This window comes from Mustelus asterias, chromosome 21, assembly GCF_964213995.1.
Source record: "Mustelus asterias chromosome 21, sMusAst1.hap1.1, whole genome shotgun sequence".
Taxonomy (NCBI): domain Eukaryota; kingdom Metazoa; phylum Chordata; class Chondrichthyes; order Carcharhiniformes; family Triakidae; genus Mustelus; species Mustelus asterias.
Window position 1 is genome coordinate 13,672,962 of NC_135821.1, and position 15,958 is coordinate 13,688,919.

The 15,958-nt window shown below is 49.6% G+C and overlaps 1 protein-coding gene across 1 annotated transcript in view; it reads left to right on the forward strand.

The window, feature by feature from the left end:
• Positions 1 to 15,958, forward strand: part of tmprss6 (transmembrane serine protease 6) — a 70,547-nt gene that overhangs the window by 29,841 nt on the left and 24,748 nt on the right. Inside the window, exons 6-9 of the mRNA XM_078237440.1 lie at positions 3,347 to 3,388; positions 5,919 to 6,123; positions 8,300 to 8,436; positions 10,244 to 10,356. Coding sequence (XP_078093566.1) covers positions 3,347 to 3,388; positions 5,919 to 6,123; positions 8,300 to 8,436; positions 10,244 to 10,356 — 497 coding nt within the window. The remainder of the gene's footprint in view (positions 1 to 3,346; positions 3,389 to 5,918; positions 6,124 to 8,299; positions 8,437 to 10,243; positions 10,357 to 15,958) is intronic.

The window sequence follows — 15,958 nt, forward strand, 5'->3', positions numbered from 1 at the left end:
TCACCAAGGCAACACCTTCCAAACCCATGACCCCTACCATCTAGAAGGACAAGGGCAGCAGATACATGGGAACACCACCACCTGGAGGTTCCCCTCCGAGCCACTCACCATCCCAACTTGGAAATATATCAGCCGTTCCTTCATTGTCGCTGGGTCAAAATCCTGAAACTCCCTTCCTCATAGCACTGTGGGTGTACCTACACCACACGGACTGCAGCGGTTCAAGAAGGCAGCTCACCACCACCTTCTGAAGGGCAGTTAGGGCCAGCCAGCGACGCCCACGTCCCATAAATGAATTAAAAAAACACAGAATGGCAGATCCAGATCAAGGGGTTGAATGATATCTACGTGTTCCCATGTTTCCCTCTTAGTTATGAGGACATTTTATCCTTTGCACCTTCTCTTATTCTTCAATCTCCATCTTGCTCTCCCCGCTCCTTCTGAGGAGGTAGACAATGGGGTCCTTGCCTCTGTGGAACTGGAGCTTTGCCAGCGCAAGTAGTGGCTACAAGAGTGACTGGCAAAAGCATGCAGAAACGCAATGAGGGAAAAGGAATGTGTCTCATTAAATCTGTGATGCCCAGTGACCACTTATAATGTTCCATTGATTAGAGTCACAGAGGTCTACAGAACCGAGAAAGGCCCTTCGGCCCATTGCATCTATGCTGGTGAAAGATAAATATTCGAATCCCATTTTCCAGTAACTTATATCTATGCTCCCTGGTCATTGGTCCCATCAAGGGGAAAAATTTATTCCTGTTGACTCTATCCATGACTCTCATAATTTTGTACACCTCAATCGTATCCCCCCACCCCCCTTCAGTCTCTCCAGCCCAGGCAACATTCTGGTAAATCTCCTCTGCACCCTTTCCAGTGCTAACACATCCCTCCAATAATCTGGATTCCAGAACTGCACACAATACTTCAGCTGTGGCCTAACCAATCTTCCATATAGTTCCAGCATTATCTCTCTGGTCTTAAACAGGGGGCGATCCAACAAAAAAAGTGCAAAGTCCAGGACAAGTGTGAAAACGGAGAGTTTCTGATCTGTTCTTTTTGGGGGCAAATCCAAATCTGCGATCGTATGCACTCAGAGTGAGAAAACAAACCTCAAAAACTGTTTCTCGCCTGACGCGGGGAGGGGTTGGGGGGGGGAGGTCTTAAATCACCAGAATGCCAGCTGAGAGCAACAGAGGGTGCCATTCTCTGCTCTGAGAGGAGGGAGGCTTGTAACTCATGCTTTGCTGCTCTCAGCCAGCCTCCGTGGCCTAAAGCAGGCACCCACGCCCTCCCCAGGTATCATGGGTGTCCGCGGCCTATCGCGACCAACCTCCCCCCTCCACACAACAATCAGACGAATCGGCCCCAGTGACCACAACCCCCGCTCGGCCCCGACCGTTGGACCTCCGGGTCCACCCCCTCCCTGCCCGGCCCAGTTCGCCCCCCCTCCCCCCCATTCCCCCCCCCCCCCCCCCCCCCCCCCCCCACCAATAGCAATGTAGAGTGGCAGCGCCCACCCTCATCCCTCCCCCCCGCCCCCAATTGCATTACCAAGTGCATAGCAGTTCCTCCCCTCCCTGACTTGTCCAGCCTGTCAGAAAGATGTTGCCACTTTTATTCACAAACATCCCAATGGGAGACCGAGTCGAACTCTAGGACGTCTCTCTAACCTGACAGTAAATATTATTGACCCCAGAGCAGTTAGTGCCCTTCTGTTGACATGACGCTGCCATTACCCCAGTGCATTCCACCCAGCTTACAACGAGCTCTGTAAACATTTATCCCAACTGTTGATCCAAATTTTAATCAGTTACTTATCCTGTCAGTTGATGCACCATTGACCACTTTGGCTTTTGTGACGGAAAAATGTTGTTTTTCCTTAACAACTCAGACAAATAAACATAGAAATGTGTGCAGAACTGTAAAGACATTGGGACAGGAGTGTTTCTTTGATGTTTATTTATTAGTAACAAGTAACGTTAACACTAATGAAGTTACTGTGGAAATCCCCCAGTTGCCACACTCGGGTACACAGAAGGAGAATTTAGCACGGTCAATGCATCTAACCAGCACGTCTTTCGGACTCTGGGAGGAAACCGGAGCACCCGGAGCAAACCCACGCAGACACGGGGAGAACGTGCAGACTCCACACAGACAGTGACCCAAGCCGGGAATCGAACCTGGGTCCCTGGTGCTGTGAGGCAGCAGTGTTAACCACTCGATAAGGCCATATGTCTCCCTCGAGCACACTCTGTCATTCAGGTAGATTGTAGTTGCTGTGTTTCTTGGCTCAGCCTACATTGTCTTCATAACTCTTAAAAATTTAATCCAGCAAAACGGCCTGGATATTTCCCAGACTCACAAACCCAACCCAGGATACGGAGGTCAGGAAGGTGGGATTTTTGTTCTGGGGGTGTGGGGTGGGCCTGGGTTAGCAGACGGGCCTGCCACCCCTGGAATGAGTGTGGAGGCTGCCGGGTGTGGAGGTTTGCCCCTGTGCCCTGGTACTTGCTGAAATTATTATTAAAAACCGAGCAAAATATTAAACAACCCTCCAGCCCTCATCCCCGCACCCCTCGACAATCTCCATATACTCCTCATGACCCATCCATCACCAACCCTTGCCATCTCATGCCCCTCACCCACCCTCATTGTCCCTAAGTATCGACATAACAGCCAGTGCCCCTCTGTCCACCCCTCTGTGGTTCCTCAGACCCGTGTGCCATCCTATTCTCCTCCATCTGCCCCCCATGGCCACTTGTACCACCTATGGCACTCTTCATCACCCCACTGGATCCCTCATATTGCCCCCGCTCATCACCATGGCCCTTTATGGGTGGCACGATGGCATAGTGGTTGGCACTGCTGCCTCACAGTGTCAAGGGCCCGGGTTCGATTCCGGCCTCAGGTCACTGTCTTGTGGAGTTTCCACGTCCTCCCCATGTCTGCGTGGGTTTCCTCCGGGTGCTCCGGTTTCCTCCCACACTCCAAAGATGTGCAGGTTAGGTGGATTGGCCATGCTAAATTGCCCCTTACTGTCCCAAGATGTGCAGGTTAGGTGGACTGGCTATGTTAAATTGCCCCTTAGTGTTCAAAGATGTGCAGGTTAGGTGGATTGGCCATGTTAAATTGCCCCTTAATTGAACCCAGGTCCCTGGCGCTGTGAGGGAGCAGTGCTAACCACTGTGCCAACCCGTCACCCATATAGGAAAACAATCAAGCTGTGCTGTACCAGGTTAGAAGCTGCGTTGCGTTATTTCTAAAAATTTAAAAGCTTGAATAAAAATATATTTTTATAAAACCAAATAGCACGGATTTCAATGAGTTTTCTCTTTTTATTTTACAGGGCTGTCGCCCAAAGATTTGAAAATCTTGACAGCAGCAACAGGTAACGGAGTCGAGAGTCCCTTTTGGGTCAGTTTGAAAGCTGCAATGCAGTCATTTAGCTTCTGGAAAGTTCTTTTTGCCCAGATGAGCTGTGGTTCCAGTTGCCCCGCCAGCCGCGGCCCTCTTGCGCGATCCTGGGTGACTATTCAAATTCCTGGGTGGCACATTGGCCTTGGCACCGCAGGCTGTGCCCCGGTCTTTTCAGTCAGAAGCCTGAGGGTTCACAGAATCATCGAATCCCGACAGTGCAGAAGCAGGCCATTTGGCCCATCGCGTCAGCACTGACTCTCCGAAAGAGCGTCTTACCCAGACCCTATCCCCGTAACCCCATGTATTTACCCCACTAATCCCCCCGAACACAGCATCGAAACCCAGGCCCAGCCCCCTATTCCTGTAACCCTGCAAATTCACAGTTGGCAATCCACCTGCACGTCTTTGGACACTAAGGGGCAATTTAGCATGGCCAATCCACCTAACCTGCACATCTTTAGACACTAAGGGGCAATTTAGCATGCCCAAACCATTTAACCCACACATCTTTGGACACGAAGGGGCAATTTAGCATGGCCAATCCAGCTAACCTGCACATCTTTGGACTCTAAGGGGCAATTTAGCATGGCCAATCCACCTAACCTGCACATCTTTGGACACTAAGGGGCAATTTAGCATGGCCAATCCACCTAACCCTGCACATCTTTGGACACTAAGGGGCAATTTTGCCTGGCCAATCCACCTAACTTGCACATGTTTGGATCCTAAGGGCCAATTTAGCATGGCTAATCCACAGAAACTACAGATCTTTGGACTGTGGGAGGAAACCGGAGCACCCAGAGAAAACCTACACAGACATGGGGAGAACATGCAGACTCCACACAGACAGTCACCCAAGGATGGAATTGAACCCGGGTCCCTGACACTGTGAGACAGCAGTGCTGACCACTGTGCCCCCGTGCTGCCTGATTCGAGTGCCACTCCAGGACTGGAGCACAAAAAGCCCGACTCCGGTGCAGCAGTGAGGGAGTGCTGCCCTGCTGGAGGTGCTGCCTCTCAGATGAGATGTTAACCCGGGACCCTGCCCTCCCTCTCTCTCTATGAAGGGTGTAAAGAAAAGGTCCCACGGTGCTGGTTTGCAGAGGAGCATGGGGAGGTATCCCAGCGACTGTCCGAGAGTTACCCCTCAGTCAAAATCACCAAAAAACAGCTATCTGACCTCGATGACATTGGATGCTGCGGTTGCTACATCGGGGATAGGCGGAGTTGAGGCCACGACCAGACCAACCATGACCTTATTGCACGACAAAGTCACGAGGGGCCGAATGGCCTACTTAGAATCCTACAGTGCAGAAAAGAGGCCCATCGAGTCTGCTCCACCATTCGATCATGGGTGATAAGTTTCTCAACCCCATTCTCTCACCTTTTCCCCGTAACCTTTGACCCCCTTACCAAGCAGGAACCTATCTATCCCCGTCTTAAATATACTCAATGACCCGGCCTCCTCTGTGGCAATGAATTCCACAGATTCACCACCCTCTGGCTGAAGAAATTCCTCCTCATCCCGGTTCTAAAGGGTCGTCCCTTTACTCTGAGGCTGTGCCCTCGGAACCTAGTCTCTCCTACAAATGGATACATCTTCCCCACATCCACTCTATCCAGGCCTTTCAATCCTAGCATCAAAAAGCTGACCAGTTGTGTCAAAGCCTACTTTACATTTTTTTTATTGTTCTTCATACACATCCCTGACCACCCTTGAGAAGGATGTAGATTTACATCAAGCAACTAAATTCCCCAGACAGGTGGGCGTAAACCCCTTTGTGTTGGGGAGTCAAGGGAGAGATCAGGTCCAAAACAGGCCTCAGGCCTAGTTACTCCTCAGTTTTCTGAACCTACTGGAATCTATGGGCAACACGGTGGCAACACATTGGTCAGCACTGCTGCTTCAGAGCGTCAGGGACCCGGGTTCGATTCCGGCCTCGGGTCACTGTCTGTGTGGAGTCTGCACATTCTCCCCGTGTCTGCATGGGTTTCCTCCGGGTGCTCTAGTTTCTTCCAACAGTCCAAGGATGTTAGGACATCTTAAGGTTAGGTCGACTGACCATGGTAAATTGTCCTTTAGGGTTGGGGGGGATTAGTGGAGTAAATAAGTGAGATTACGATGATAGGGCCTGGGTGGGATTGTTGTCAGTGCAAGATCGATGGGCCGAATGGCCTCTTTCTGCACTATAGGGATTATATGATGATTTGGAATTATGAATCTACAGATGGTCATTGTCGATTGTCTGAAAATCCCATCTGGTTCACTAATGTCCTTTGGGGAAGGAAATCTGCCATCCTTACCTGGCCTGGACTACATGTGACTCCAGAGCCACAGCAATGTGGTTGACTCTCAACTGCCCTCGGGCAACTAGGGATGGGCAATAAATGCTGGCCCAGCCAGCGACGCCCATGTCCCACGAATGAATGAAACAAAAAAACACCAAGGGATTGATGTGCTATCCGAGACTCACGGTTCCTCTCTGCTTTGTTCCCTGCAGATTGCCACAGTTATAGCTACATCCACTCCGACAAAAGCACCACACTGACTGGACCTGAATCAGACTCCAAGAGTTGCTTCTGGCACCTCCAGGGCCCCAGCGGCCTGTTAATCAAACTCCGTGTGGAGTGGTTACTCATTGGCTGTAGCGACTGGATTGCCATCTACAATGACGTTGCACCCACAGGTCGCACGCTGCTAACATCGTGAGTCCTTCAGCGTTTACATTTACCTTCCAGCCGTCACGGGAGCGAAAACTGCAAGTTTAAGGTTTATTTATTAGTCACGAGTAGGCTTACATTAACACTGCAATGAAGTTACTGAGAAAATCCTCGAGTCGCCACACTCCGGCGCCTGTTTGGATATACTGAGGGAGAATTTAGCATGTCCAATGCACCCTAACCAGCACGTCTTTCAGACTGTGGGAGGAAACCGGAGCACCCGGAGGAAACCCACGCAGACACGGGGAAGAACATGCAGACTCCGCACAGACAGTGACCCGAGCCGGGAATCGAACCCGGGTCCCTAGCGCTGTGAGGCAGCGGTGCTAACCACTGTGCCACCGCGCCGCCCATAAGTACACTGCTTTTTTTATTCTTTAGTCAAAAGTCGACAACCTCACATTTTCCCACTTTATGCTCCCATCTGTCAAGATTTTGCCAACTAAATTAACGTCTCTTGGAAAACTCCTTGGTCGGAATTTTACCATCCCACCCACCACAGGAATCGGAGCGGGCGAGGGGCGGACCATGGGGAAGCCTGTTGACCTCAGGTGGGGTTTAACGGTTTTGGGACAAGCAAGGCTATTAAATCCTTCCCTTTGTATCCTCCTCACAACTCGCTTTCCAGCCCTTCATCACATCAAAAGCAAATTTGACTCCAATGCGGTCGGTCCTTTTCTCCGGGTTACCAATATAGATCCCAAATGGTTCGGCCCCAGCACCGACCCCTGCGGCATTCATCTTGAGAAGGTGAAAATGACCCATTTTTCCCAGCTCCCTTGTCTTCTATTGGTTAGCCAATCTTCTGTGCATCATTTCCAATACCATAAGCTCTTATCCTGTGTGGTAACCTTTGATATAGATTTTAACCAAAGACTGATACCAGAAATGCAGGGGTGTACATATCAAGGAAGGATTGATAGGCTGGGTCTTTAGCCACTTGAATAGCAAAGATTGAGGGGAATAGAATTAAAATGATGAACAGTTTTGACGGAGTGGATACAGAGAGAATGTTTCCTCTTGTGGGGGAAGAACAAAACTGGAAATTGCCAATACGAGACAGTCTCCAAGAAATCCAATAGGTATTCAAGAAGCAACTTCTTTACCCAGAGATGGTAACAGTGTGGAACACACTGCCACAGGGAAGCAAATAGTACAGATGTGTTTAATGGAAAAGTAGCCATGCTAAATTGACCCTAGTGTCAGGGGATTAGCAGGGTAAATATGTGGGGTTACGGGAATAGGGCCTGGGTGGGATAGTGGTCGGTGCAGATTTGATGGGCCAAATGGCCTCCTTCTGCACTGTAGGGATTCTATTCTATATGAGGGGGAAGGGAATGGAAGGATACGATAACAGATTTAGATGGGGAAGATTGGGAGGAGGCTGGAGTGGAACGTAGGCACCAGCAAGGCCTGGCTGGGCCGAATGGACTGTTTCTATTCCATGTGTCCTGGGCAGCGCGGTGGCACAGTGGTTAGCGCTGCTGCCTCACGGTGCCAGGGACCCGAGTTCGATTCCCGTCTCGGGTCACTGTCTGTGCGGAGTCTGCACAGTCTCCCCGTGTCTGCGTGGGTTTCCTCCGGGTGCTCCAATTTCCTCCCACACTCCAAAGATGCGTGATTCATAGATGTGTAGTTGTCCGAGGTCACTTGAGAGTCAGCCACATTGCTGTGGCTCTGGAGTCACATGTAGGCCAGACCGGGTAAGGACGGCAGATTTCCTCCCCCAAAGGGACATTAGTGAACCAGATTAGTGAATCGACAATGATGGCATGGTGGCACAGAGGTTAGCACTGCTACCTCACAGCGCCAGAGATCCGGGTTCAATTCCCGGCTCAGGTCACTGTCTGTGCGGAGTCTGCTCATTCTCCCCGTGTCTGCATGGGTTTCCTCCGGGCGCTCCGGTTTCCTCCCACAGTCCGAAAGATGTGCTAGTTAGGTGCTAAATTCTCCCTCAGTGTACACGAACAGGTGCCGGAGTGTGACGACTAGGGGATTTTCATGATAACTTCATTGCACTGTTAATGTAAGCCTCCTTGTGACACTAATAAAAATAAACTTTAAAACTGGGCGGAACAGTCACACTTTTTTCTTCCAGCCCTAATGGTTTTCTGACTGCCCAGTTTCATTCTCTATTCTCTCTCTCTCTCTCTCGGTTCAGGATTTACAAGTGCAGCTGGAAAGAACCTGTAGTGGAGGTATTTTCATCCGCTAACGTGATGTCAGTCATTTGGAAACAAGGCCAGTACAGTTACTACGATCCATTCAGGCTCTCCGCACAGGCCGTGGCAATGCCTGGTAAGTGAGTCAGTATTTATCCAATCGACACTTGCAGACTCAGTCAAAGATTCCAATTCTGATTCTTCAGCCCTGGGGCGGAGGGTGAGGGGACTTGATCTGATTTGATTTATTATTGTCTGGGATCCAGTGAAAAGTATTGTTTCTTGCGCGCTATACAGACAAAGCATACCGTTCATAGAGAAGGAAAGGAAAGGAGGGAGAAGTCTCGGGGGAGGCGATGGCCTAGTGGTATTATCGCTGGACCATTAATCCAGAAACTCAGCTAATGTTCTGGTGACCCGGGTTCGAATCCCGCCACGGCAGATGGTGGAATTTGGATTCAATAAAAAAAATCTGGGATTAAGAATCTACTGATGACCATGAAACCATTGTCAGAAAAATCCATCCGGTTCCTTTAGGGAAGGGAATCTGCCGTCCTTACCTGGCCTACATGTGACTCCAGAGCCACAGCAATGTGGTTGACTCTCAACTGCCCTCTGAAATGGCCTAGCAAGCCACTCAGTCGTATCAGCGATTCAAGAAGGTGGCTCACCACAACCTTCTCAAGGGTAATTAGAGATGGGCAATAAATGCTGGCCTAGCCAGCGACGCCTACGAATGAATTTTTAAAAATTAATAAATTGTGATAGCCATCTCCGTAGGAGATTGGGACAGGTGACCAAAAGCCAGCTCAAAGTGATAGAATTTAAGGAATGTAATGAGGAGAGAGGAATGGAGAGAGGTGTCGAGAGGGAATTCCAGAGCTTGGAGAGCCCAAGGCACAGCCACCAGTTTAAAAAGTTTATTTACTTTCCACAAGTAGGACGGCACGGTGGCGCAGTGGTTAGCACTGCAGCCTCACAGCGCCAGGGACTCGGGTTCGATTCCCGGCTTGGGTCACTGTCTGTGCGGAGTCTGCACGTTCTCCCCGTGTTTGCGTGGGTTTCCTCCGGGTGCTCCGGTTTCCTCCGAGAGACGTGCTGGTTAGCTGCATTGGCCATGCTAAATTCTCCCTCAGTGCACCCATGTCCCACAAATGATTTTTTTTTAAATCAGACAAATTGTGACAGCGATCCCCATAGGATGGAGAGGGGCCGAGAGGGAATCCCAGAGCTTGGCATGGCCACCAATGGAGGGGCTGAGGGAACCAGTGATACATCAGAGAACAGAATAGGAGGAGCTCAGTTATGTCTAGAAGGATTGTTGGGCAGGAGGAGATCACAGAGATAGAGAGGGCCCAAGGGATTGAAGAAATTTGAAGACCAATTGAAGAATCAAAGCATTGTTGGACTGGAAGCCAAAGAGTGAGGAGTCAACAGGATTTGGTGTGAGTTGGGTAGCAGAGTTTTGGACGAGCGAAAGGTCACCAAGTAAAATCATGGGTGGCACGGTGGCACAGTGGTTAGCACTGCTGCTTCACAACTCCAGGGACCTGGATTCGATTCCCAGCTTGGGTCACTGTTTGTGTGGAGTCTGCACGTTCTCCCCCTGTCTGTGTGGGTTTCCTCTGGGTGCTCCGGTTTCCTCCCGCACTCCAAAGAAGTGCAGGTTACGTGAATTGGCTGTGCTAAATTGCCCCTTAGTGTCAGGGGGATTAACAGGGTACATACATGGGGTTATGGGGATAGGGCCTGAGTGGGATTGTAATCGGTGCAGACATTGATGGGCCGAATGGGCTCTTTCTGCACTGTAGGATTCTATAAGCTGGAAGACCTGTCAGATGGGAATCGGAATGGGTCGAGTGTAGAGGGGCCCTGAATCTCTGCTCCTGATCCCGATTAAGAAAAGCGAGGTGTAATTTCAGTCCTTGGTGCTTTCGTTCCAGATTGTTCCGCCAATATCACACTGACGAGAGGATGGGAAATCCAAGGGAATGCAAGCACTCCATTCTTCCCCAGTTACTACCCACCTAACACGGAGTGTACCTGGCATTTTACCGTGAGTACAGAACCTGGTCATGAATGGCAGGAACTCCTCATTTTAAACCGCGTTTTGTTTTTCACACTCTCCTAGTCAGGTTTGATGCTAAGAGCAGGCACCAGCCATGGTCAGTGGGCAGCACTCTCTCAAATCTACCGTGCAAAGGACCTGGGGGTCCTTGTGCATGAGACGCAAAAACCCAGTCTGCAGGTGCAACAGGTGATCAAGAAGGCAAATGGGATGTTGGCCTATATCGCAAGGGGGATAGAATATAAAAGCAGAGATGTCTTGCTGCATCTGTACAGGACATTGGTGAGGCCGCAACTGGAATACTGTGTGCAGTATTGGTCCCTTATTTGTGGAAGGATATATTGGCCTTGGAGGGAGTGCAGAGAAGGTTCACCAGGTTGATACCAGAGATGAGTTGATTATGAGGAGAGACTGAGCAGATTGGGTTTGTACTCGTTGGAATTTAGAAGGCTGAGGGGGGATCTTATAGAGACCTATAAGATAATGAAGGGGCTGGATAGGGTAGAGATGGAGAGATTCTTTCCACTTAGAAAGGAAGCTAGAACTAGAGGGCACAGCTTCAAAATAAAGGGGGGTCAGTTTAGGACAGAGTTGAGGAGGAACTTCTTCTCTCAGAGGGTGGTGAATCTCTGGAATTCTCTGCTCACTGAAGTGATGGAGGCTACCTCGTTGAATATGTTTAAATCACGGATAGATGGATTCCTGATCGGTAAGGGAATTAGGGGTTATGGGGATCAGGTGGGTAAGTGGAACTGATCAACTTCAGATCAGCCATGATCTTATTGAATGGCGGGGCAGGCTCGAGGGGCTAGATGGCCTACTCCTGCTCCTATTTCTTATGTTCTTAAGTTCAAATTCCACTCCAGAGACTCCAGCAGGGCTGATACCCCACGGCGGCACTGAGGGAGTGCTGCCCTGCCTTCTTTCTGATGAGACATCAAATCAAGACCCTGTCTGCCCACTCTGTTGGACATAAGGGGCGGGACTTTACATAGAAACATAGAAGATAGGAGCCGGAGGAGGCCATTCAGCCCTTTGAGCCTGGTCCGCCATTCATCACGATCCTGGCTGATCATCCATATCAATAGCCTCATCCTGCTTTCTCCCCAAAACCTTTGAGCCCATTCGCCCCAAGTGCTATATCCAGCCACCTCTTGAATACATTCAATGTTTCGGCATCAACTACTTCCTGTGGTAATGAATTCCACAGGATCACCACTCTTTGGGTGAAGAAATGTCTCCTCACCTCTGTCCTAAATGGTCTACCCTGAATCCTCAGACTGTGACCCCCCTGGTTCTGGACTCCCCCCACCATCGGGAACATTCTTCCTGCATCGACCCCTGTCTAGTCCTGTTTTTCTGGCCGTGCTTGCCCCTAGACTGGAAAATCCCGCCTGAGGTCAACAGACATTTCCATGGTCCATGTCCCAGCCGCTACGATTCCCGTGGCGGGCAGGATAGGAAAATTCCGTCCAATTCCGTCACAGTAATTGCTTTGTATGTTGGGGCATAGCCCCTTTAAGGGAACGGGTCACGTGACCTGGGGTGTGGGGCGAGCTGGGTGTGAACCGCCCTGAGGGGGGAGTCAACGCTTGGAATGTGGAGCGAGTAGACCGAACAAAGATCTGTGTTTCCCTGACGCCTGGCTGTGGAGTAGTTCTTGAGGAGACACCGAGAATAGAATCATAGAATCCTTACAGTGCAGAAGGAGGCCATTCAGCCCATCAAGTCTGCACTGACCAGAGTCTGACCCAGGCCCTATCCCCGTAACCACACATATTTACCCTGCTGATCCCAGACACTAAGGTCAATTTAACATGGCCAATCAACCTAACCTGTACATCTTGGAGTGTGGGAGGAAACCGGAGCACCCGGAGGAAACCCACACAGACACGGGGAGAACGTGCAGACTCCGCACAGTCACCCGAGACCAAAATTGAACCCAGGTCCCTGGTGCTGTCCAGTGCTAACCACTGTGCTACCGTGCCGCCTCTCCATAAGTTTTTTAAGTAAGTTTATTCATCAGTCACAAGTAGGCTGACATTAACACTGCAATGAAGTTGCTGTGAAAATCCCCCAGTCGCCACACCCCGGCGCCTGTTCGGGTACACTGAGGGAGAATTTAGCATGGCCAATGCACCCTAACCAGCACATCTTTCGGACTATGGGAGGAAACCGGAGCACCCGGAGGAAACCCACGCAGACACGAGGGAAACATGCAGGCCCCACACAGACAGTGACCCAAGCCGGGAATCGAACCCGGGTCCCCGGTGCTGTGAGGCAGCAGTGCTAACCACTGTGCCACCGTGCCACCCACTAAGTACTAAGGGATTTCAGAGTAATATTTCTCCCTCGTGTCCCACATTTATCCCTCAATCAGCATTGCTGGAAAAGATTAGCTAGGGTGGGATTTTCCAGGCGCGCTCGTCCCGAAACCGGAAAATCCCACCTGAGGTCAACAGACCTTTGCCTGGTCCACGGGAATCATAGCGAGCAGGATGGAAAAATTCACCCCGAGACTTGTTGTTCGTGGGATCTTATTGTGCTCAAATTGGCTGCCCTCAGAAATATTTCATTGCGTTTAAAGCCCTTTGGGGCAAATTTAAGTGATGCGAGGTGCCGATTAACTGCAGTGTTTTCTATCTTTCTGATTGCATAGAATTACACTAAGATTATTAATTCAACAGGGAGAAAGACTTTTACATGTGGCGCCTTTCATGATCTCAAGGTTTCCCAGCACTGCAATGTCCTCGTAGGAGATCGACTTACTAAAAATATCGACAGTCACACAGTGTATTAAACTGGAAAGGGGTTTTGGTTTATTTATTTAAAATTTCACCCAGTGGAAGCACTGAAGAAGGTGCGAGGTTGCAGCAACAAAGCAGTCAGGTTAGAAAACAAAACAGCCGATGTTATTGCTCTCTGAACCTTTGGAAAGATCTCATCTGGAATGCCGGCTGAAGCACTGGGAACATGTTTATTGCAAGGATCTATTACACTTGAGAGAGTGTAGCAAAGGCCAGCAAAGGCCTGTAATTAGGGAGGGTTGATTTGTGGTTGTTGGATAGAACAAGATTCCAAAGTGACACAGTTCAGAAGGCCATCATGAATCTTAGCTGCCATCGAATGACCCGAAAGTCCATCCCTTAGTGCATCCAATTTGTGGGTGACACGGTGGCACAGCGAGTTAGCACTGCTGCCTCACAGCGCAATGGACCTGGGTTCAATTCCAGCCTTGGGTGACTGTCAGCGTGGAGTTTGCACGTTCTCCTGGGTTTCCTCCGGGTGCTCCGGTTTCCTCCCACAGTCCAAAGAAGTGCAGGTTAGGTGGATTGGCCATGCTAAATTGCCCCTTAGTGTACAAACTTGTGCGGGTTAGGTGGATTGGCCATGCTACATTGCCCCTTAGTGTACAAAGATGTGCGGGTTAGGAGGATTGGCCATGCTAAATTGCCCCTCAGTGTGCAAAGATGTGCAGGTTAGGAGGATTGGCCATGCTAAATTGCCCCTTAGTGTCCAAGGATGTGCAGGTTAGGAGGATTGGCCATGCTAAATTGCCCCTTAGTGTCCAAAGATGTGCAGGTTAGGAGGATTGACCATGCTAAATTGCCCCTTAGTGTCCAAAGGTGTGCAGGTTAGGTGGATTGGCCATGCTAAATTGCCCCTTAGTGTTCAAAGATGTGTAGGTTAGGTAGATTGGCCATGCTAAATTGCCCCTTAGTGTTCAAAGATGTGTAGGTTAGATGGATTGGCCATGCTAAATTGCCCCTTAGTGTCCAAAGATGTGCAGGTTAGGAGGATTGGCCATGCTAAATTGCCCCTTAGTGTCCAAAGATGTGCAGGTTAGGTGGATTGGCCATGCTAAATTGCCCCTTAGTGTCCAAAGATGTGCAGGTTAGGATGATTGGCCATGCTAAATTGCCCCTCAGTGTTCAAAGATGTGCGGGTTAGGAGGATTGGCCATGCTAAATTGCCCCTTAGTGTCCAAAGATGTGCGGGTTAGGAGGATTGGCCATGCTAAATTGACCCTTAGTGTCCAAAGATGTGCAGGTTAGGAGGATTGGCCATGCTAAATTGCCCCTTAGTGTTCAAAGATGTGCAGGTTAGGTGGATTGGCCATGCTAAATTGCCCCTTAGTGTCCAAAGATGTGCAGGTTAGGAGGATTGGCCATGCTAAATTGCCCCTTAGTGTTCAAAGATGTGCGGGTTAGGAGGATTGGCCATGCTAAATTGCCCCTTAGTGTCCAAAGATGTGCAGGTTAGGTGGATTGGCCATGCTAAATTGCCCCTTAGTGTTCAAAGATGTGTAGGTTAGGTAGATTGGCCATGCTAAATTGCCCCTTAGTGTCCAAAGATATGCAGGTTAGGAGGATTGGCCATGCTAAATTGCCCCATAGTGTTCAAAGATGTGTAGGTTAGGTGGATTGGCCATGCTAAATTGGCCCTTAGTGTCCAAAGATGTGCAGGTTAGGAGGATTGGCCATGCTAAATTGCCCCTTAGTGTTCAAAGATGTGCAGGCTAGGTGGATTGGCCATGCTAAATTGCCCCTTAGTGTCCAAAGATGTGCAGGTTAGGTGGATTGGCCATGCTAAATTGCCCCTTAGTGTCCAAAGATGTGCAGGTTAGGAGGATTGGCCATGCTAAATTGCCCCTTAGTGTCCAAAGATGTGCAGGTTAGGTGGATTGGCCATGCTAAATTGCCCCTTAGTGTCCAAAGATGTGCAGGTTAGGAGGATTGGCCATGCTAAATTGCCCCTTAGTGTCCAAAGATGTGCAGGTTAGGTGGATTGGCCATGCTAAATTGCCCCTTAGTGTCCAAAGATGTGCAGGTTAGGAGGATTGGCCATGCTAAATTGCCCCTTAGTGTCCAAAGATGTGCAGGTTAGGTGGATTGGCCATGCTAAATTGCCCCTTGTGTCCCAACCACACATCATGGACAAGTCAAGGATTGATTTGCATATTTATTTACTCACATTTGGACTCAACCCTCATTTCTATGCTGTGTGCTTTATCTTTCCCTCACATATTAGTAGTTAATAAACTCACTGCTTCTTTAACTCAAGAACACCAGACTGAATTGGCTCCTTCTGAAACATAAATATTGGGCTTGGAAGAGGATTTCTGCAAAGGAGGGGACCGTTTTTGTATTAGAGGAGGGAGCCAGTTCATCCCTCCTCACTAACAAATCCGGGAAACCTAGATGGGGGCCAGATATAGCACTACCAACAGTTCTGCCAAACTTCAGAACACTGGAACCTGGAAACCGACTTCCCTTGCAGCTGTGGCTTTGCTGACATGGCTTGATTCAGAGAGAGAGAGTTACCAAACTCTTTGCAGGCGTCCGCCGTATTGTTCCTCCTTCATTGCACATTGATGTCCCCAGCACTTGTTGACTCCCACCAGGCTTTGCAGTTGGCTTTTAACTTAGTCTTTGTATATTCCTGAAAGACGTAAATCCCAAACCGGTCTGGGACATTGCTCAGAAGGTATTATTCCTGCTGAGATGATGAGAAGCTCCCATTATCTCTGCAGGAGATGGCAGTTTCTGTATGGCTTTTGATGCATCCTCGTCCAGACTCAGGGACTAGA